The sequence below is a fragment of the Nansenia antarctica genome (genome assembly GCF_963989245.1).
Source record: "Nansenia antarctica genome assembly, chromosome: 15".
NCBI lineage: Eukaryota > Metazoa > Chordata > Actinopteri > Argentiniformes > Microstomatidae > Nansenia > Nansenia antarctica.
Genome location: NC_137685.1, coordinates 2,560,057 through 2,583,914, shown reverse-complemented (window position 1 = coordinate 2,583,914; position 23,858 = coordinate 2,560,057). Strand labels below are relative to the sequence as shown.

The 23,858-nt window shown below is 42.0% G+C and overlaps 1 protein-coding gene across 1 annotated transcript in view; it reads left to right on the top strand.

The window, feature by feature from the left end:
• fhit (fragile histidine triad diadenosine triphosphatase) overlaps positions 1–23,858 on the top strand; it is a 206,459-nt gene that overhangs the window by 122,497 nt on the left and 60,104 nt on the right. Inside the window, exon 3 of the mRNA XM_080545617.1 lies at positions 21,196–21,341. Coding sequence (XP_080401743.1) covers positions 21,196–21,341 — 146 coding nt within the window. The remainder of the gene's footprint in view (positions 1–21,195; positions 21,342–23,858) is intronic.

Here is a 23,858-nt window from a genome sequence, read left to right as displayed (position 1 = left end):
TGGGTGGGTGGGTGTGTGTGGGTGGGTGCGTGCGTGTGCGTGTGTGTGTGTTTTTGAATTCAGACACATGTAAATCAAGGTGGTATTTTTGGCAGTCCAATTTATCCAGAGAGGCATTACCAGGTGGAAAAAGTCCTCAGCATATCTATGTTTAAATAGTGTTATTAATAATAATTATAAGCATTATTAATAATGTAACACAGCATTTTTATTTATAACAACAGCCTATGGCTTATCCTTTGGGGGGGGACACAGGTTTTAGTCAAATATTGATTTCAATAACAACATATACTTTATTGATCATCAATGAAAGAGAAAAACCTTCAGAAACCAAACCGGCAAAGTCCCTGTTGCACCAAACATGTATTTCAGTCGTTTTCCCTTTTATGAAAAGAAGAGGAGAACATTCCTCTCTCAAGGCTGTGTGTGGAAAGAGAGAATATTCTTCTAACAATAAGATTTTATGAAAAATCTGAAGTGGAGTTGCATTATAACCTGAGGCTAAGCGGGTCTTTATTTCCTCACTGCACAATATACATCAGAGACAGCTGACTCGCTCATACGTTTATTGGAACATTTATAAAGAAAAATATCAAAACAACAACAGCCAAGAAAAAAAAGACTATTTGATGAAAAACACAAAAAAGCAATTTCGCCACAGTGCAGACAAAAAAATTGATGTAGACAAGCCCCCACATATGCCGCCCACTTAAATGTGTTATTTTGTTCTAGGAGGGAGAGAGATACTCCAGAAAACACATAGACCTATACTGTATGAAAGTGTCATATGTTATGTCAACTACATTACATTACTGCATTATTATTTTCATAGTAACTCTTTGTACTTTGATGTTGTTTGTGTTATATTAACTTAAATGGCATTTTCCTCCTCTCTCCTCTTTCTATCTTCCTCTCTTCTCTCCCTTTCAATCTCTTTGTAATCTGTAAAATGATGACTATTTTAAGACACTGATATATACTCACCAAACACTTTATTAGGACCACCTGTACACCTTCTCACGGTGGAGGTGGTTTAATGGTGTAGGGAATGTTTGGCACACTTGGGGGCCCGTTACTACCAATAAATCATTGCTTGAAAGCCACAGCCTGTTTGAGTACTGTTGCTGACCATGTGCATCCCTTCAGGGCCACAATGTACCCATCTCCTAATGGCTACCTCCAGCATGATAATGCACCGTGTCACAAAGCAACAGTCGTCTCAAACTGGTTTCATGAACGTGACAATGAGTTCAGTGTTCTTCAGTGGCCTTCCCAGCTAGTCACCGGATCTGAATCCAATAGAACACCTTTGAGATGTGGTAGAACGCCTTTGGGATGTGGTAGAACGTGATATTCACAGCTTGAAAGTGCACCTGAAACGCCTGCAGGAATTGTGTGACACAATTATGTCATCATGGACCTGAATCTCAAAGGAATGTTTCCAACATCTTGTGGAATCAATGCCACAAAGAACTTAGGCAGTTTTGAAAGCAAAAGGAGGGCCTACCCAGTATTAGTATAGTGTTCCAAAAAAGTGTCCGGTGTGTGTAGATAGTTGAGGGAGTGCAGTAAAAGTTAACATTTTAGGAAGGCCTTATCCTGACACCCCTATAAATCGTTGACGACTAGTCACCATAACTTAAGACCAAAACAAAAACAAAAGGGCAGCTGGAACTGCAGATATATCGCAACAAACAAACCAAAAGCTGGTCCAGAACAATTTCAGTCTGGTGTTTGGCCAAAAAAGTACTCCATCATTTCCATCCAACTTCTCATCTGTCTCTCTCTTGTGACTTCTTTGTTTACTTCTGGAAGTTGGAAGTCAACTGGGTAACCGTTCGCTGGGCTTCTCCGCAAACGCTGTTTAAATTTGTGGGGGGGGGGGGGGGGTGGCTGCTGTTGCTGTTAGGGTCGTTAAGGCGCATACACGCCTGTGCTTTTGAAATCATTATCTGGCTTGAAATATGGATTGCTTTCCTGGGGGCTGCTGTTAAGGTCGTTAAGGCGCGTACACGCCTGTGCTTTTGAAATCATTATCTGGCTGAAATATGGATTGCTTTCCTGGGGCCCCCGGGCCTCTTGAGGATTGGTGTCCCAAACAGATGAGGGTGACAGTGATCCTGAGGCTGGCGCCGCTCCACCAAAGCTTTATTAATATTGTTTAACCATGAGGGAATATAACACGCTCCAGAACACGAGAGGAGGCACCACCAGGGACCTTTCTCTCTCTCTCTCTCTCTCTCTTTTTTGATAGTTGGGGCTGAATGCTTTGATCAGTGTTGCGTTCCCTGGCGGATTTGAACCTTTTTACCTCAGAGCAAAACAACGAAACCCTCTCTGTCCCACTCTGAAAGAAGAAGTTGCCATTCATGTTGATGAAACAACTCTAGAGGAAAGAGAGAGAGAGAGAGAGAGAGAGAGAGAGAGAGAGAGAGAGAGAGAGAGAGAGAGAGAGAGAGAGAGAGAGAGAGAGAGAGAGAGAGAGAGAGAGAGAGAGAGAGAGAGAGAGAGAGAGAGAGAGAGAGAGAGAGAGAGAGAGAGAGAGAGAGAGAGAGAGTTAGCCTTGTGAAGTTGTCGGATGCACTTAACACTTCTTCGTTTCAACTAGTATGTCTACAACTTGTGTGGACTGACCTTGACAGACCTCGTCAATGACAGACGCTGTCATTATATATGATCATTATATTATGTGTCTTTGACATGAATCACCACGATTTGTTTTCACATTTCTCAGTATGATTGTGATGTAAGGAGAAGCAGAGCCTTTTCATTAGACACACATGTCTCTGATGTACAACTCTATCTCTGTCAAGAGTAATCCTGTGTGTTAGCGTACTACATGTTAAAGTCAGTATTTGCATAAAAAATTATGTTGAGGTGTATTTTTAGCCCTTTCATATCATAGGACGTGGTAAACATTGGCCTCATATCAATAATACATAGAGCATGGGAGTCTGGGGTACCAAAAAAACACCTCATGTTACTACTGCAGTGCACAGATCTCACTGGTCTTTAAAGTTGAGTCAATCTAAATGCACTCACTTTATGCCCTCTCATGTGGGGCCCGCCCAGAGATTACCCCATGCTGGCATGTGGGAAACGGTCAATAAGAAGTCAATAGAAAGATGATGGCTTAAAAATACATCCAAAATACAGAACACTCTTCTCATATACCGTATCGTGAGCTTAGAATGATAAGGTTTTATCTCCGTTTAGGGCAGTTCAGAGATATTGACTGTCAAAGTTTTTACATTCCATTATGTTTTGTGAGATGGAACCTTTGTATTTGATTAATTACTAACTCAAAAATGTCAACATTTTTAAAATAACACCACACAGGCATTAATAAACACCTAATGGATCAGATTATGTAAAAAAAAACATTTTGACAAAAATGGAGATCGAACCTTATAATTCTAACGTCACGATATACCGTATGCTAAACAGCAATCAGCAATAGCTCCATTGTATCATGGCAAGGCACTATTTTACTTTTAAGTTATTTCTAAAGGACATAAACTCACATTTCAAAAGATTAGCGTTGTTTGAAGAAATGATAGATGTACCGTCTGGTGTATCATTCTGCAATTTAGAGACAAGTAAGAGTAAGTGATGATTGTATTAATAACTTTATTAATTATGTTATTAAAAAGATTAATTACTTGATATTATGCTAAATTGAACAGATGTTAGATTTGCAAATGGTCAATAACATTCAAGTGAGACGAAGGATTAAAAATAACTATAGCCGCTGGAAATGGACAAGTAATCATAGTTCTAAAACATTTCATTCCTCTAACACACACACAGCAGCGCTCTTCAAGACCAAAAATCACCTCAGCTCGGCTGAATGTCACAGAAATGTAATATGAAAAGATATCCTCTGCAGCTTATGGGACCTGGCCAGAAAGACTCATCTCTCATACCGAGAAAAGAGATTTATTTGGTCTCACCTCAGGGTTCTCCTACACACTCCGTCTCCCTTCCATCCTTCATCTTCACACGACACCAGATGGGGCAAAAACAAAACACAGGGAGCCATTTTGTCATCGCCTCACAACTGCCACCCCCGAACAAACGCCAACCGTTCCCCCGCTTGTATGTTGTCAACAAACAAGAAACACACACACACGCACACACACACACACACACGCGCACACACACACACACACACACACACACACACACACACACACACACACACACACACACACACACACACACACACACACACACACAGGCGAATAGCTCTCCAGTAATGTTTGGTAGGGGTAGAAAACAATAACAACTCCTTAAAGGGTGATGTTGCCTTGTTGATAAGAGCAACAAGAACAAACAGCATCTGACAGTGTCAAGTACAGTAACACCGTAAAGCTTGCCTTTAGGCTCCACATGCCAAACAAGTCCTCTGTACATCCGACTTCACAGGACACTCTCTCCTCATCACAACTGTTTGCCTGGCTCTTGTCATCCAGCTACTTACTGATCATATCCTGCAAAACAATTATGTTGTTTTAATACATCACATTCACTCACTCAGAGAAACGAGAGCTATAATTGGCTGAGACACTCTCTCTTTGTGTGTAGTACGTCTGCTACAGAGCTCGTATTCAAAACATTCCAGGCTGGAATGATAGACACAGAGGTTTGACCTAGTCAGCAAGAAGGGAGCGCTAGGCTGTCTGGGAAAGTTCTGTGTTCTCAAGGAAACTGACAGATAGGGCTTAATGCTTTGACAAGTCTCTGTCTCAGAGGTGCCCGGCTTTCCAACCGCTATAACCCTGTGATCCGGAAAAGCAGCCGACAGTCCCTCTGACGGTCCCTATCCTCCCGTCTCGCTGGGCGGAGGAGGAGGAGGAGAGAGATGGAGGAGGAGGAGAGATGGAGGAGGAAGAGAGAGATGGAGGAGGTGGAGAGAGATGGAGGAGGAGGAGAGAGATGTAAGATCCAACCAGAGTGGCTCCTCCTCGTCTTGGAAGCATTTACCACAGTTATTGATTTACTCCCTCCCCCCCCACCCCCCCACCCCCCTCCTCACCCTCCTCATTTAATCATATCAGATTTTAAGGTCGGTTCAGCATTGGCAGAATTGATCTCCCCCGAGACAAAACTGCCAATTCCTGTCCAAGGGGTTGTTTTTGAGACTGAATGGTTGTATGTGGGAGCCCTTGAATTTAAATGACAGAATCGATGCTTTTTTGAGAATGTATCAAAGATGGGATTGGAAAAAAACGTATTGGTGCTGGCGTCATGTTTAGTCTGTTACCAGTGATGGACCACTTTAATAGTAGTTTTTTCATTATTCTGTTAAGTTGGCTGCTTTCTATGAAAACCCTCTTTGTAAATTAGGTCTCTCTGTTCCATCCACTTCATATGGATGTTCCAATCTAGTAAGATCATAGTGGTCTAGCCTAGTGGCACACCACCACCCCAGGTGGACAGAAGTAGTAGTACACCACCCCCAGACAGTTTTGTACAATCGTTGATTGTATAATTTAGAAATTTGACATTTCTGTCAGAATATGTTTACTGAAATACTTTCCAGTAATGTAAATTGTGTCTGTTTTAGTTTCTAAATAAAATAATTGTCTGTTTTGTTTTAAGCGTACTCAGTACATCAGACTTATTTCCTGTCAAATATGCAAGTAGATCTCTCGTCACTAATTCGGTTGTTAAGTCGTGACGTGTTTCCGGGTCCAACGTTGGCTGAGGCGCTCTCTTCGAAATGCCTCAGTAATAATAATAATTTATTATATTTGTATATTTGTATTCGCTTTTCCGAGGCTCAAAGACGCTGACAAATATGGGAAAAACGGGAAAGTGCTATGTCTCTTGTTGTATAGATATATAGATGTCTCTTGTTTAATAGATCCGAGTCTAATTATTATTATTATTATTGTTATTATACAATTATTACGCCATTTTTAAAAAAATGTACATTAGGGGCACACTGATATTTCTGAGTGGAAAAGTGTTTTGAGCTAGTACTCAGTGGAGGCACGCCATGCTACAAAGGCGTCAGCCTAATTCACCACCTAACGCTGAAAACCCATGCTACTCACACCCCTGATAATCAGTCACACATATCTCCTCTCCAAGGGGTTACACACTTGTGATGGTGTCCTCACCGTCACCCGTTCTGCAGACAGACAGAAACAAGGCCGAGCATCCGGCATACAGCTTCTCTTCCTCTCTACCGACATATATGGGAAACACCCTCTCTGTCAGAGCTTTTCTCACAGTCTTAGTAGTAGTAGTAGCTATATCTGAGAGCATCCTTAAATCTCTTACAACCCCCATACTCCGGCTGCTCAAAGCCCACCATGATCCATCACAGATAGGGATTTAGAGGAGAGGGTTGTATTTGTTATCCCGGATGAGTCCGGAGGCTTTTCTCCTTTTCTCCACCTTTATGCATTCTCTCCATCCAGACGATGTCACTGGGATATCTCCTTGGCTGTTTTTTTGTATTTTTTGTAGAAGAGAGATTGCTCAGGGCAGCTTAGGACTATCTAATCCTACCTAGCACTTAAATGGTGAAAGCAGAGGCAAACATTGACCAAGACACTGGGTATTAAACGAGCGAGGTAGCTAGCTATTGACAGGAGAGAGGGGGTAAATGTATTTTTTTAACGATGAAAGAAGCCTGCTGGAGTAGTGTGAGAAATCATATTTTTCCAGGGTCTTCTCTGAGTCAGTCAGCCACAGGTGCCATGCAGTATACTCTACTACAGATCAACATTCAACAACAACAACAACAACAGCAAAAACAACAACAACAACAGAGTTTCCATTTAATAATCTTCTGTCCTATTTTTTTTTGTATGACAGATCGCCCCATGCATGTGATTGCTGTATACCAGTACGTGAGCTTAGAATGATAAGGTTCTATCTCCGTTTAAGGCAGTTCAGAGATATTGAGCGTCAACGTTTTTACATTCCATTATGTTTTGTGAGATGGAACCTTTGTATTTGATTAATTACTAACTCAAAAGTGTCAACATTTTAAAAAAATAACACCACACAGGCATTAATAAACACCTAATGGATCAGATTATGTAAAAAACTACATTTTGACAAAAAAAATTGTTCAGTATATAAAGTAACACAATTGGTATTTGTTTCAGTAACAGTATTTTTCTCAGTAACTTACAGTTACAGTTACCATTTTATGAAATAATAATATCTCACCCATGATTTAGATGATTCTCTCGAATTTGGGCTGAAGTGAAGTGACCTAGTTCAAGCCCCAAGTCATCAATATTTGAATCATACAATCGAGCGAATGAAAACAGAGTTGTCTCTTTCAGAAATGCATCACTCTTGAAGTTTAGAGCTTGGATGCTGTGTGCTGGTAGGCAAACTGGTAGTAGCTAGTCGCTCTATGAGTAGAGGGCTGCAAGGGAATTTTCCTGGCTACACAGTGTACTGTACTTTTGCCTGCTTGCGGCTCTGTCAGTATGTGAAGCGCATTGAGTCGCATCTTGTGAGAAATGCGCTATACAAATAAAATTCGATTTCATTTGATTTCATTATCTCACAGCTTGTCTTTGCGAACTGTCTGTTAAGCTCATTGAGCATCTGGTCAACGACGAGGATAGGAAAAGGCTGTACTTGATCTGGTTCTGTCTCCCTCTGACCAACAGTAGTCAGTACACAGTGTTCACCGAGTTTAGAGCTTAGGCTTTTCTGTCAGTTTGCAGCTGCCAGTATTGTAGTATCACATTGCTCAAACATTTTCAACACTTCAACCCACAGGTTATCAAAAAATGACTACTGCCTGAAGTCATTCAATGTCTGAACGAAAGCTTCAACCAAATCAACACCTTTTGAAAAGTCAAGTGATGACGACTGTCGCATACTGTAGAGAGAAAGAGAGAGAAAAATTGTACAACAGAGTGAAATTCAACTCAAAATGATGTGCTCATTTTACAGTGTTGTATAAAGATGCACAATGAATTCAAGATCTATCTGTGCCAGCAGACCTCGAGCCTCAATAGATATGTTACCCTCGCATTCTCGGGCTCTCTCACAGTGCTGGCGGGCAAGGCAATCTATCCATAATGTTACATAGAGCTATCAATCGACAGGGCCATCGGGTGTCACTTAATTGCTGTGAGTTCTCTCGGTACATCTTCACACATCTCTCTGTGTACAGTTAGCCATTTAGGATTGACATATGACCCAGATGTGAACACATATAGTTTTTCTAGTAAAGGAAAATGGTCCGGCTGTGGCGCAGGAGGTAGAGCCGCCGTCTAATGATCGTAAGGTTGGCAGATCGGTGGTTCGAGCCCCGGCTGTCCACATGTCGAAGTGTCCTTGGGCAAGACACTGAACCCCAAATTGCTCCCAGTGAGCGGGGCCGGCCGGCGCCTTGCATGGCAGCTTGCCGCCATTGGTGTGTGAATGTGTGTGTGAATGGGTGAATGAGAGGCCGTTGTAAAGCGCTTTGGACAAAGGCGCTATATAAGTGCAGTCCATTTACCATTTTAAATGTCTGCAGGCGTAACAATACACAGAGTCTGATAGTTTAGAATACTCAAGCCAGGGGTGGATGTTGTACCAGGCCACCTTGAAGCTACCTCTCCTGTCCTCCATCAAGGTCCTTGGAAACAATTTCAAGTTTGGCTGCATCGGTGGGTCTTCTTTGCATTTTCTGATATCTGTGGAGAAAGACAAACCCAAAAAATAAAAGTTTTGTTCATTTGAGCCTGCTACTATACTCTTGTGTCAGCCTCCTGTGCTGGCTATACCCTCATACAGGCCTCCCAAGCAAGGCCCCCCCTCTTCCTGCGACACTTTAAATGAATGTGCAATAACACTATGTGCAATATGACAACACTCGGGTACATAAGGTTCAGAGATAGGAAATGTTAGAATAGGTATAGCATAGCATAGAGTACAGCACAGTGTTTTATTTGTATAGTATAGTATAGTGGATAGTGTACATAGCCTTTATTTATGTAAACCAGCTCTTTTCCCTTCTTGTTTTTAGTTTTTTTTTCCTAACACCAGGGGAGCCCCCCCTCCCAAATTTCGTTGTTTGGTACCTGTACTATAGCAATGACAATAAAGACCATTCATTCATTCATTCATAGCTGAATTGGTTGAATTCTGTTATCCACAGTAACCATGATAGATGCCCATGTGTCCTCTGACTGTGTCTTGTATGTCCCCCTCAGCCTCACTCTCGCGATCTTCATCTTTTTTCCAGGGGCACCCCTACCCCCCAAACCGCCCTTGCTGCAGTACTGTAAACCATCTATGTCTCAGATTATTCACTCTATGGAGACTCCCTTATTGAACACCTGCAGTATATCTATCATGAATTAAAGGCGCTCATGTCAGTTTTATAGAGTGACTATGAAGTTGTGCAGATGTAATTTCAAGCCCTGCATCTCGCCTAATATGATTATTTATCCCTCAGTTTCAGTGTGTTTCAGGCTGTGTGATATTCCCGTCGTAAATCACCAGAGGGGGCACAGCGCTTGATTAATTCACTCGCCCAAGATGGGGGCTGTGTATTTGCAAAGGGGTTATGTATGCCTGGCTGCCCTTGTGTTTAGGTAAAGGTTCTATCCGTCCCATATATCACATATATAGCCACGGGCACAGAGGAGCTAAACAGCTTTCTCACAGCTAAGAGGCCGTATTGGGAGTTTAGGTAGCGTCATTTAGGTTTGATTGATAGTTTGATAGACAATTAGATTCTGTTTTTTCATTTCTTTTTTACTGGGCGACACCGCCAGCAGGAGATTCTGTAAATACACAGAGCCTAACAAGTCCACATATATTCTGGTTTATTGATTTTAGATTTAGATTTCTTTTTTTATTAAGACTAAGTCTAGTCGAAATGTTTGTCTTGGAGTATAGTAATGTAAGATTGCTTAATATTTGGTAATCATGTTTTCTATGTAGGCTTATTGGCCAACTGTTGTTTAACTCCTTGCCTGGTCTGATGGTCCAGAGAGAGACGGAGTCCTGCAAACCTCTAATGATCACAAGGTTGGCAGATCGGCGGTTCGAGCCCCGGCTGGCCACATGTCGAAGTGTCCTTGGGCAAGACACTGAACCCCAAAATTGCTCCCAGTGAGCGGGCCGGCGCCTTGCATGGTAGCTTGCTGCCATTGGTGTGTGAATGTGTGTGTGAACGGGTGAATGACAGGCCGTTGTAAAGCGCTTTGGAGCAGCTTTGGGGCAGCAAAAAAGGCGTATATAAAATATAAGTGCAGTCCATTTACCATTTACCATTTACCAAACCTTCCAGTATGGAGAGAAGGAGATGCTGTACATTATGTCTGGTTCCTGCCAAGGGCTCTTTTCTTTAGAACAATCGATCGTTGTGGAGACTAGACTCATGGAATGCAGTTCAGAAAGTATTGAGATGAAATTCTGATGTTGTTTGTTTTTCGCTTCTCTTTCTTTCCCTTGTTTTTGTGTTGCTGGGAATGATGTAGCCTGTGTTTTAGACTGGCGTGTTAAAATGACTAGACATTTTGTTTCAAAGACGGACTCCCGACTAGCACAACAAGACTTTGTTTTTCTGAAAGGAACATGATGGGGAGCACTTATTCTCCCCCCGTTCTCCCTGTGCCGCCTGTCATTGTTGACTGTTGGTTGAGCCGTGTGAGTATACCCAGTAGACAGCGGCAGGCAGGATTACCAATACCTACAGCTCATTTGGCTCTCTTTCCTCTGCTGTTGTTGTTGCACTGCTCGCTCTCCCAGCCAACGCTCCATTTAACAAAGACAATAGTTGTGCTATAGTAAAGGCTATTGTTTGCTAAGACTAAATTGTGTTGTGGCACCCCCCCCCCCCCCCCCTGCATTTGAACTCAGTTCCTTAGTTCACTATGCAGCACGCAAGGGAAACCATCAGACTCCATCCACCACACCACATGTCAACTCTTCTTTAGAAATCTCTGGGGCCCGTTACTATTCGGTTGTTAAGTCTGACGTCAAACGTGACGTTTAGCAATTTCCGGGTCCAAATCAGAAATTCCCCGCACCAGAGTACCAGTGTACTACAGCGGTAGAATGACAGTTCAATCGTTTTCTAGACTCGGATCTATTCATACAACAAGGGACACAGCACTTTCTCGTTTTTCCCAGCGACTTTGAGCCTCGGAAAAGCGCTATACAAATATAATGAATTATTATTATTATTATTATTATTATTATTACTGAGGCATTTCGAAGAGAGCGCCTCAGCCAACTTTGGACCCAGAAACACGTCACAACTTAACAACTGAATATCTATCACCCCATCTACTAACCCTCTCATCGAACACTGTGGCAGACCAAGGAAAGGAATGACCATCTCCAAACCAAATCACCAGAGACATCGGGCCACCCTTTCCACAACCCCTTATCTAATCTGTCAACACAGAGAGAAAGAACACACACACAAATAATGACTTCCCCCATCTCTCAACCCCTATAACTATGTTTTGATGAGGTGATGACGGAAACACCCGTGCAGTTATCCATCATAACTATCAGAAGAAGAAGACTCGTACCTGGCTGGGAATTAATGGTACCTACCGCTCTTGATAAAATCCCCCAAATAATACCAAATGTGTTTGGTACATTATCATCAGTAAACAACTCGTCTCTTGCAATACGCTACCTCATGTATCTACGCCCTCTAACAGTCATGTTCAGACACTCTTTGTTTATGACAATCATCTCTCATTCATCTCTCTATCATGGACACAGCTGCCGCTACGTAAACATAGTCCCCTTCTGGAGTGTCCTCCAGACTCCCCCTTTTGTAGTGCAGTTGATTCTCATTATTCGGTTGTTAAGTCTGACGTCAAACGTGACGTTTAGCAATTTCCGGGTCCAAACCGGAAATTCCCAGCACCAGAGTACCAGTGTACTACAGCGGTAGAATGACAGTTCAATTGTTTTTAGACTGGGATCTATTCATACAAGGGACACAGCACTTTCCCGTTTTTCCCATATTTGTCAGCGTCTTTGAGCCTCGGAAAAGCGCTATATAAATATAATGAATTATTATTCTTACTGAGGCATTTCGAAGAGAGCGCCTCAGCCAACGTTGGACCCGGAAACACGTCACGACTTAACAACCGAATAGTATCTGACCACTGATTAAATCAAGTAGCAGAACTTGAAGGGGTGGGTGGGGGGTGCAGGGTTGCAGGGGGCATCTTGTTTGGGTACAGTATCCCAGGGTGGTCTCGCTATGGGTTCCTGACCCCCTGGGTTCTCCCGCGGAGTCTGGCTGGTCTCCCAGATCACTGGAAAGGGGCCGAGAGGTCGCAGACAGACTGACAAGCAGGCAGTCACTGTTCCAGAGCTTTCCGTGACCTCCGACCTCTGTCTGTTGTCATCCCCCATTAGACAGACAGTTTCCCTAAAGCCATGTTACTGTATATATGAGTCACCCCTCTCCACTGTTCCACTCCGCAAACTCATCTTGCTATTCTATTCCCTATCCCCTGGCAACAGAATGCCCACCACCTACCTACCTCCCCTACCCCGCCACCTCGCCCCCCCCTCCTCCCCTCGCTTCATTTGACATGATTCCGCTTTTAATTAGATGTTTTTTGTTTTTAATTACTATTTGTGTAAAATGCCTATCTGCTTCAAGGGGTGAAGGAGACATTGCAGCAGGCAGAGTTTGGGGGTGGGAGTGGGAGTAGGGGGGGGTTTGGTATGTTGAGAAACAGAGCTTGTGTCTCTCTTTTGAAAACAACACTGCAAGTGTCAGGGCAATATCGCACACACACGAGATTGAGTTTTGAGTTGATTCTATTAAGTGTTGAAATAAACATGATTTCTTTTTCAGTATCAGCCGACTGAAAGGCTCATATTAAAAGCTTAAATATTTGATGAAAGTAACTCATAAGCTTTGATTAGAGAGAATGTTGGCTTTTATAAAAGCCAATTCCACCAGTGCGGCTGTGTTTTCAATAAAGGGCCGCTGCAACATAGTAATTAAACCCACAGAGTGCAATTTGGGTCCTCGCGCGCAGAGCTTCATATTCAGAGACTCGGCAAACAGCAGTAGTCAAGAAAGCCGGGTTTAAGGTCTGAGAAACACCTATCCTTTCTCCAATCCCCATCCTCGCCCTCTCTCTATCTTTCTCTCTCTCTCTATCTCTTTCTCTATCTCTCTCTATCTATCTCTCTCCCTATATCTCTCTCCCTATCTCTCTCTATCTCTCTCTCTCTCTCTCCCTATCTCTCTCTATCTATCTCTCTTTATCTATCTCTCTCTATCTATCTCTATCTATCTCTCTCTATCTATCTCTCTCTATCTATCTCTATCTATCTCTCTCTATCTCTCTCTATCTATCTCTCTCTATCTATGTCTCTCTATCTTTCTCTCTCTATCTCTCACTCTCTATCTCTCTCTCTATCTCTCTCTCTATCTCTCTCTCTCTATCTCTCTCCCTATCTCTCTATCTATCTCTCTCTATCTATCTCTCTTTATCTCTCTCTCTCTATCTCTCTCTATCTCTCTCTATCTATCTCTCTCTATCTATATCTCTCACTCTCTATCTCTCTCTATCTATCTCTCTTTATCTATCTATCTCTCACTCTCTATCTCTCTGTCTCTATCTCTCTCTATCTATCTCTCTCTCTATCTTTCTCTCTCTATCTCTCTCTCTCTCTCTCTATCTATCTCTCTCTATCTCTATCTCTCTCTCTCTCTCTATCTCTCTATATATATCTCTCTCTATCTCTCTATCTCTCTATCTCTCTCTATCCATCTCTCTCTCTCTAGGCTTGTGTACAAAGCCAAGTCCTTGACTCCTTCATCCTCTTCGGAGATGAATCCCTTTGTCAGCAGTGGTGTGCCTCTCCTCAGAGGTGCCGGGGTGATTGGGGGCGTTTTGCAGCGGCTGTAATCAAGCAGACAGACCCAATTGCTGCCGTGCTGACGGATCTCTTTGTTTTGGAAGGCCTAGATTCTGAACTGAGTTATAGGGCACTTTGATTCATTGTAAGCCTACTGCGTTCATCACAGTATTGTGTGTGTGTGTGTGTGTGTGTTTGTGCGTGTGTGTGTACAAAAAGAAATACTGTAGCAAAATTTGAAAATCTGGGCCCTACAGAGAGAGTACTGGAAAGGGCAATTGTTTATAGCGAAACCAATCAAATCATGTTTCACGGTTAGGGTTAGGGTCACATTAAATGTTTTTATCACAACCCACAACCTTTTTCTCAATCACACATTTCTCCACTGGTAGTATGTTCCTCAGAATGAGCCGTTACTCCAGAACGCTGCCATGGACGTTGTCATGTCGTGAGCTTAGAATGATAAGGTTCTATATCTCCGCCTTGGGTAGTTCAGAGATATTGAGCGTCAAAGTTTTTACATTCCATTATGTTTTGTGAGATGGAACCTTTGTATTTTATGAATTACTAACTGAAAAATGTAAACATTTAAAAAATAACACCACACAGGCATTAATAAACACCTAATGGTTCAGATTATGTAGAAAACTCAATTTTGACCAAAAATGGAGATAGAACCTTATAATTCTAACGTCACGACTGGTATGAAACTCAAAATGAGCCATTCCTCCAGAATTCTGCCATGGACGTCGTCATGGGGATCATCAGTTAGACTCATTGAGACATCTTGATGCCCCGACGTTGCTCTTCCCTCTCTAGAGACATGTCCCACCGTGGTCGTTTGAGGCAGCGAATTGACATTCTGCCCCTGCTCTCTCCACACAGTCATAACTGAAACCTGAAACCCCCTCACCCCCTCCCTCACCCCCTCCCTCACCCCCAAACCAATTGCAGGGTCACAGTCTTGGGTGAAACTCTCTAATTGTTACATTAGATGTCATTACGCTCGCTGCCATTTTAATTTATCCAGTCTGTGTAAAAAAAATGTGCCCGGATCATCATCATCATCTCCCTGGTTGTAATAACGGATTTGTGATCCAATCGGTGCGTCGCCATTATTTATTTATCTCTGTCCAGCCTAATTCGGCTACTCAATTTTACCAGCGCATCGAGTCAGGGGTGCTGGGGGAGGTCGAAGGCGGTGGATTCTCATGAACCCAGGCGATGAGAACCGACCCCCCTTTTCTCACCGTAGGAAAATGATGAGAACGTTGGTCGGGAGCAGATGTTTTCCCTCAAAGGAATGATTGCATTTGCAATGTAAAACCAATCTCCGATGCCTTGTTCTTATTACATGCACCGCAACCTTCGGGAGTGAATCACACCAAGGCAGTCAAATAACTGTTATGACAGATAATAATGGGATCCGAATGGAGGTTTTCTCTCTCGTCTGGGTAGCCCATCCCCACCCCCATCACCATAGCCCCCCCCTGCCCCCCGTCCCCCCCCATTTGGGGGGCCAGTAGAGAGAACCGTGGCCCGTGCGCCTGTCCTTGAGAGATTGAGATTGGATTGGCTCGGGCAGGGGCATACAGAACTTCCCCCTTTACCGGAGGACTGTTCAGAGTTCAAAATGAAGTCCCTGGTGAAGAGATGAGTTGAGAGATGAGGTTGGCATTGAGTGAAATATGTGGTGGTGTTGTTGGCGAGTTGTGAAAAGGTTTAGTCAGTGTGTTGGCACAGTGGAAAGGGACCGTTGCTATTGCTGTGAATCAATGAGCAGGTGGACAACTGAATTTCAGGCTCATGTCCTGTTTTCTATAAGCCCACAGCCAGCCCACTCAGAACAGCAAAGAGTAGCTAATCACTTTGTACTGTATCCTGGTGGAACCCCACAAAGTGACAGTTGACAGTTTGGTTTGAAAAGAAACAGTTTGGTTTGTACTACAGATGCACCATTTGATCGGCCAGCATCCAGTAAGGGACAATATATTTTTTTAAAGTCTGATTATTCAAAGCGATTCATTTTATTATTATTTGACATAATAATGAATGTAATGGTAATTGTAATATTTGTATGTGGTTCAAACTTTAGGTTCTTTATTCATCAGGCATCTCCTTACCGTTCTTCTACGACAATAAAAGTGCTTCCTTATTTCCTTCACCGTGTGCGCCCCATAATTCCATGCGCCCTTAAATGTATACATATTATTCTTTTGATAATATTTTTTTATAGAAATAAATCATGAAAATTCTTCCATCGCTTTGTAGTTTTTTGACAGAATTTGTGTTAATTGAAAAGCATAATCTAAAGCAAAATATGTATTTTGTTTTTTATGAGTACAAGTAGATGCTACGACACTACAAAACACTACAAATTATCTGTCCCGGCCGATTGTGTTATGAGTAATTGGTATCGGCCCAAAATGTTACTACATACTGTCGTTTGTATTTTACATGCAAACATGTAACACATTGCAGTTAAAATACACATTAACCACATCCAATAAAAGGTTTACGGGCTATCAAGCAGTTCAAATCCAGTGCGTGTCGTCAGTAAAAATCTGACCTCGTTTTGTTGCAAATCTCTGAGAGAGAGATGGTGATTAAACAGATTGAGAATGGTGTTGAAGAGCTGGTGGTGGTGGTGATGATGATGATGATGATGATGATGATGATGATGATGATGATGCCAGTGATGATGATCATGAGAACCGTCGGAGTCACATTGAACTCCAATCTTAGGATTCATACACTCGTCTAACACGTCTTTGCAATGAGATGTGCATGGTGCATGTTTGCTGAGCCTGTAAGCTAATACTCCATACAGTAGCATGAAAAGGATCATAGGATTCCGTATGTAATCTTGTTTTCGGTTTCCCTTTCGAGTCCTAGATTAAGAGGTGCCACAATTCCCTGTGTGAAGCCCCCTCTTTTCCCCAGGCACACAGCTGAATTAGGATATACAGGCAATTACTTGATCTTCTTCTGTTCAAAAGGAAAACTTCCAAGTAGGCTACAGAATGTTTCTCAGTCTATTGTTTGTACAATCTGTACAATTTTCCTCACTTTTTTTTCATGTGTATTGTTTTTCGCTACTGCTTTGAATTGTTTGGTACAAGTACTGTAATTCCCAAGCTGATAATTTTCTTTATTCTGAAGTTATTTGGAAGGATATACAGTATATCGCCCAAGAGTCACAACAAAGCAACGTCTCTTTGGCACATGTTTCCACTCGGCTAACAGGAGAGTTGAATACCTTGGTGTTTAGATTAGAGTACGATCAGTAGATGTTTTAAACTCAGGATATTGTTTTAGTGTAGATCACGATTCGACTTCCAATACACAGATAACACAAGACCTACTGTGACAGAAGAAAGGCTAATACATTTGTTTGGGGGGGGTACATTATGCATGCCTATAATGGTACCCCTACTAAAGCAAACAAGGTATGTTTGCCAACTCCATACTCTTAGCCGCGGCAACCCCTAATCTTTCATCCTCAGTGGCTGCACAGAGGCACGGAGAAGGAAGAACGATATCAGTTAATGTGATATCTGATTTCATTCCAGTGTGGCGCACATGAAAAAAGGAGGGTAGCAAACTGATCATTTGTGCTTCTGTTTCTGACTCGGGAGATGAATGGCGCGCAGACGCAGCCATTGTGCCGTGAAGCACAAGGTTGTAATCATCCTCTCCAAACGCACCAGGAAGCTGTTGCATGATGGGGGATTGGACGACTTGGACGTCTCTTTTCATTTCTACCGCCTCTGGAAGTTGATGAGTCTTTTTTCCACATCAATGATTCAACATTTATTATGTTTTTTTGTTGTTTCTGTTTGATTCTTGGCATCTCTCATACATGAAATCAATATAAGTATATATATATATATACAAATATGTTTGTTGTTACTGATTTTATGTTTTTTATCGAGCCTCAGCTCCATCGTTGTTATGACATCAGCCCAGCTGTTATAGAAATCTGAAATAATTGTTGATTACAGGAATGCAGTAACCCATATACAGTATATATGACTATATAGTATATACCCTAACCCGAACTATATGAATCAAATGTGAGAGAAAAGTCACCTAAACAACATTTAAGCAACATTGACAGTTTGTCAAAATAACCTTTCTTCATCTGTCTTAGCTTGCTAAAGCCCCATACTTCAGTAGACCCCTGGTGAGGTTTCAGTCTACCCCTGGTGTGGTTTCTAAGTTTGGACAACAAGCATCAAAACAGCTGTTGCGTCCTATGTCCTGCTTTTATTGGTTTCTCTGTTGATACTCTGTAAATACAAACTAAGGGTTGTGTCTTTTTTTCCAAGTTTTGATTGTGATTACTCCCTCTAATGTCTTGGAGGTGTTTTCTTTTCCTTAGGTACTCTCCCTGATTGTGGGTTCACTTTTCCTAGAACTGTTTTTCTGAGTCAGTGTTCTCAAACACACTGTTATTGATCCACTGACCCGTAACCGAGGGAAACATGTTCCTCAGCCTTTGGACATTTGCTCTCAAAGCCCTTCCACCTGTCATCAAAACATGTCTGGCTACCGGAGACCAGCTTGATTACTTTTCGGTGTGCAATTGCAGTGAAATGTGGATTTCGAGACTTCCTGTGAAATATGTTTTATGACCTTTATGACTTCAACTGAAATTGATCATTTTTTGTTTCCTCAAAAATATATATAGGAAAGACAGAAAACCTCACTCTTTGGTTGTGAGTGGCAGTGGGTTACTTTACGATGTGGCAGTTTTCCTTTTTTAACTTTATTCAGACCGTCATGGAAACGTCCTTGGAGCCAAAGAATTGACATCATATCATCATGTCTTTGTTCCACATGTAAGGATGATCTGTATTTCAATTTAGTAGCATGTTTAATAGCCTACTTTATTTCCATGTATATTGCTCTCTCTCTCTCTCTCTCTCTCTCTCTCTCTCTCTCTCTCTCTCTCTCTCTCTCTCACTCCTGCTGCCTCTCTCTGTATTACATGTACTTAAGTCTATTCTTCTCTGTTCATTTGCTGTTTTCAGCAGCATTCTGTGTGAATACCACGCATTTCACCCCCTCTCTCTCAATCGGTCTGCGCTCTCTATCCATTGTCAGCTACACTTTATTGTTGAAGGTTTTTTCTGCGACGGTTTCAGTGATTTAAAGTGTTGTAGTTGTTATGGTTATAGAAATATATACACTACCAGTCAAAGGTTTTAGAACACCTACATTTTCCCAAGTTTTTATTGAATTCCATTCCAAAAAAGCCGCCATGCCCCAAGGGGTACAATGACTAGCGACCAGTGGCCCTGACCTCAGCGCTGGTCAAATCTAGTGGTTTGGAAATCTATAACTCTCTGTGGATAGGAATCAGGACCCCTACCAGTCTGCCTAGAGAAATGGGTGCAGCTCAGAAGATGCAGTGACCCACTCTGACACACCTGATCCTGAAACACTTTGACCAGCCAGAAATGGTGTTACAGGGAGGCTACTGTGGTCGTGGAGGCATTAGGCCAGATGAAATGAAATCCGAGCTTTACATCACAGAAATGTTCTAGAACACGGACTCATCACTAAATGAGTTCTAGAACACGGACGGCCATTATCCAACAGCACATAGGATATGCTTTCTGCACAGGCTAGGGTGTTTCGGGGGAAGCTCAAAAATACTCAACTTGTTCTTCTGCTCCACTATCTAGAGCGTTTTGCAGTACAGAATCAGTGCGTGGTACAACAATGTCATGCTACAGGCCAGTGTTAATTTTGGCAGGCTTTTTAGTCACTTAGTCTTTAGGTGTTTAGATGAAGATGCACACCAGTTCTAGTCACACCAAGTCGTCACCTCCATGTTTCTTAGTTCCAGTCCAGTTCCAGTTGATGAAAACTGAAAACATTCCAGTGCAGTTTCAGTCCACAAAAACCCCCAAAAATGTTAGGCCAGTCTTCGTCTCTGATACACACCCATATGTGCTTGTTGAACTTCTCATTCCAAAACCATGCGTATTAATATGGAGTTGGTGTTGGATGGGGTTGACGTCAGAGCTCTGTGTGCAGGCCAGTCAAGTTCTCCCAGACCCTCCCAGAACTCGGCAAACCATGTCATTACAGACCTCACTTTGTGTATGGGGGCATTGTCATGCTGAAACTGGAAAGGGCCTTCCCCAAACTGTTGCCACAAAATTGGAAGCGTACACTTCTCTAGAATCACATTGTATGCTGTAGCATTACGATTTCCCCTCACTGGAACTAAGGGGCCTAGCCCAATCCATGAAAACAGCCTCAGACGACAATTGTGTCCACATACCTTTGTATGTTTCTAATGTTTGTTATGTTTGTATGTCTCCCATCCTGTCACAGGGCATTGTCTGTCCGTGAAGCAAACATGAGTGAAAATAATAGATAATAAAGAAATATCTAATCTAATCAAATGTAGATTTGATTAAGGAGTTTGTCAACAATACAAATGGGAAAAGGTTGATGGCAAACTAGATAATAACTGCCTCTTCATAATAACTTGTTTTTGCTGTGGTACCATAAGAAGCTGTTTGTCTTCAATCAACGTAGTTCATCATGAATGCAGCAGAATAATTACAAAAACACTTAAAGTTTCACAGCCTTTTAGAAGAACAAATGACTTGGAGGAGAGTGATACAAACTACAATTGCACATCTATAAGGTACCATTTCATTTTAAAAATAACCTTGTAGACGACACTAAAGAAAAACACAAAGCCCCCTAATGAACAGTTCCATTGCATTTGTTAGATTTGGCTCCAGGCAACGCAAACAAACACGCAATTTGGTATTAAATAAACAAATATTTAAAAACATTATCAAGGCCACCAACTTACTGAAGTAAAAATGAACAATAATAATGCATTCTGACTCCCTCCTCCCTCCTCCCTTTTTTTCAAATGTTCCTGAATTAATTATTATTACAAATGCACCCCATAGGGCGGCTGTGGGGGCGGCTGTGTCTCAGGAGGTAGAGCCGCCGTCTAATGATCACAAGGTTGGCAGATCTGCGGTTCGAGTCCTGGCTGGCCACATGTCAAAGTGTCCTTGGGCAAGACACTGAACCCCAAACTTGCTCCCAGTGAGCGGGCCGGCCGGCGCCTTGCATGGCAGCTTGCCGCCATTGGTGTGTGAATGTGTGTGTGAGTGGGTGAATGAGAGGCCATTGTAAAGCATTTTGGAGCAGCAAAAAAGGCGCTATATAAGTCAGTCCGTTTACCATTTACCCTGTCACAATCCACATTGTCTATGTAGATATTGTAGGGTTTATTATATAACCTCTTCCTCTTTGTTCCCATGCTTTCTTTCCTCCCACTCCTCCTCCACTACTTCCTTAACCAAGCGTGTCTCTCAGATGTGTTGGTGTGTCCTCTACGGCCCGTCGAGCGTTTCCGGGACCTGCGTCCAGACGAGGTGGCCGACCTCTTCAGCACCACCCAGAGAGTCGGCAACCTCATAGAGAAGCACTTCCAGGCCACCTCACTCACCATCTCCATACAGGTCAATGGCTTTAGTGTGACGTTTTTCAACTGTGGGGGCACATGGTCAAATGTAGACCATTGGAGGGGCACCAATAGGGCACGTCCTCTAATTTTCGCCACTCAAAAGGGCACTTAACCGAGACGTTTTTCAACCGTGGGGGCACCAGGAGGGGCGGTCGCCCCCCCCCCCCCTGAATCCGCCAGTGATACAGGTAGTACACAGGGTCGCCGCTAGGGGGGAGGGAGGGGGGGGAAAGGTGAGGGCTTTGGAGGGCCTGAGACCTAACATCTGGCACAGGGAGGGGCTTTTAATGTTCACAAGGGGCCACATGAGAAACTGGGACTGGTGTGGAGGGCCAGACCAGTAGGCTGGAACTTAATTCTGCTCAATATTACTTTTATAGATTAATAAAAAGCAGTTATATGGTTATTATATGGTTTATATTATATGGTTATATGGTTAACCCTAACTCTAACCCTAACCCTATGAAAATGAGGAGGAGGTCTAATATAGAATTGAAAAAATATTAAAACCGCCAATCGTTATATCACCATTTTATTTTTTAACATAACATACTTTTAACCTTCACAAAAACAATTATGAAAATGCAATTAATTAACTTGTTTTTCAGCAAGAGGACTCATTTAATCAATATTTTAAAAGAATTTAACAATTCTTACAGCTTCTGTCATAATAAAGATCAGTTAATAAAGATCTTTGACCCCTGACTCAAGTAGAAAAAGCAATAGGTGCTTTTGATACTTTTCAGCAACTCATTTAAACACGTTTTGATTGCAAAATAGCAGCATCTGCACACTCAAACACTGTGCAAAGAAACCTTGTTTATTGTGAGCTTTCGGTCATAGACCTTCTTCAGTCACTCAGTTGAAGTGTGCAGATGCTGTTATTCTGTTATTCTGCACTCTATTGATACTCTTCTATTCCAGCACCTCAGCAAAGTCTGATCACGGATGAGCGGTGGTATTTTAACTATTTTGCCTATTATTTATTAACATTTGTTGTGGATGAATAATGAGACTCAAGATAGGAACTTGCTTTAACTCTAGGTATAATATTTATTAAAGAAAATTATCTTTTCACAACTCAAAGTTGGGACAGTCAAATCGACTTCACAATGGGAAGCTTTCGAAGACGGCCACCCAACTCTCACATTGTACATTTGATATATTGTCAACAGAGTCACAACATTGATAACGAGTCTGCACCCCATCACTGTCCATGAACACAAGGCCCTCAACCAGAGCTCTACATACTCACATACATACTCTCTACATACATACTCACATACATACTCTCTACATACATACTCACATACATACATACATACACACATACATACATACAAACATACATACATACATACATACATACATACATACATACATACATACATGCATACATGCATACATACATACATACATACATACATACATACATACATACATACATACATACATACATACATACATGCATACATACATACATACATACTATCTACATACTCACATACATACATACATACATACATACATACTCACATACATACATACATACATACATACATACGTACACACATACATACATACTTACATACATACATACATACATACGTACGTACACACATACATACATACATACATACATACATACATACATACATACATGTACATACATACATACATACATACATACAGCATTACGAGTCACAGAGCTACGCATCTGATTTTCTGAAAAACAAATACTGACATCTTTGAAAAAGATTAACAACAAGATTTAACAACTCTTACAGCTTCTGTCATAATAAAGATATTTAACCCCTGACTCGTCCTGACCACTCGATCCCTGGATGAGTAAAGCTTAAAGGTAAAAAGTCCTTGTTGGGTTTGCAGCTTAGCTAGCAAAGCACCAGATGCCCATTCCCGCTCTGCATCAGTCAAGTTATTGTATTTGTCTGCGTGTTTAGGGTTAGGGTTTAAGGTTAGAGTTAGGGTTAGGGTTAGGGTTTAGTCTCATAGTGGTGATTCAGATTGTCGTCCTTAAACACAGCGATCTGTAATCCACAAACTAAGCACAAGGCTTTGCCTTTGACTTCAGTAAATACATATTTAGAAGCCCATGTCTTGTTAAAAACTCTACACCTTGCATCAATCTTTCTTTAACGTGAGCGACATTTTTGAGGGCTAACGTCTAACTCAGCATCTCTGCAACTGCACATTAGGGTGAAGGTGTGTAGCATAGGTGTCACGTAGTCACGTAGGTCTCACGCACGCACATACGTACATTGAAAAGAAACAAAGCAGTCGCCTTCAAAATAAAAGTATTTTGCTTTTGGTGCAAACTTTTCAGCCTAACCCTATGACACAACTAGCTGACAATGAGAGCAAGGATTGGCGTCGTTTAAAAACTGATATTACACGAAACATCCCCAGAGCATCGTTCAAATACATGCAAATGGAGAGAAGCAACGAAAAGACTTGAAACTAATACGGGCATAGATGTGTGTGTTGCAACATG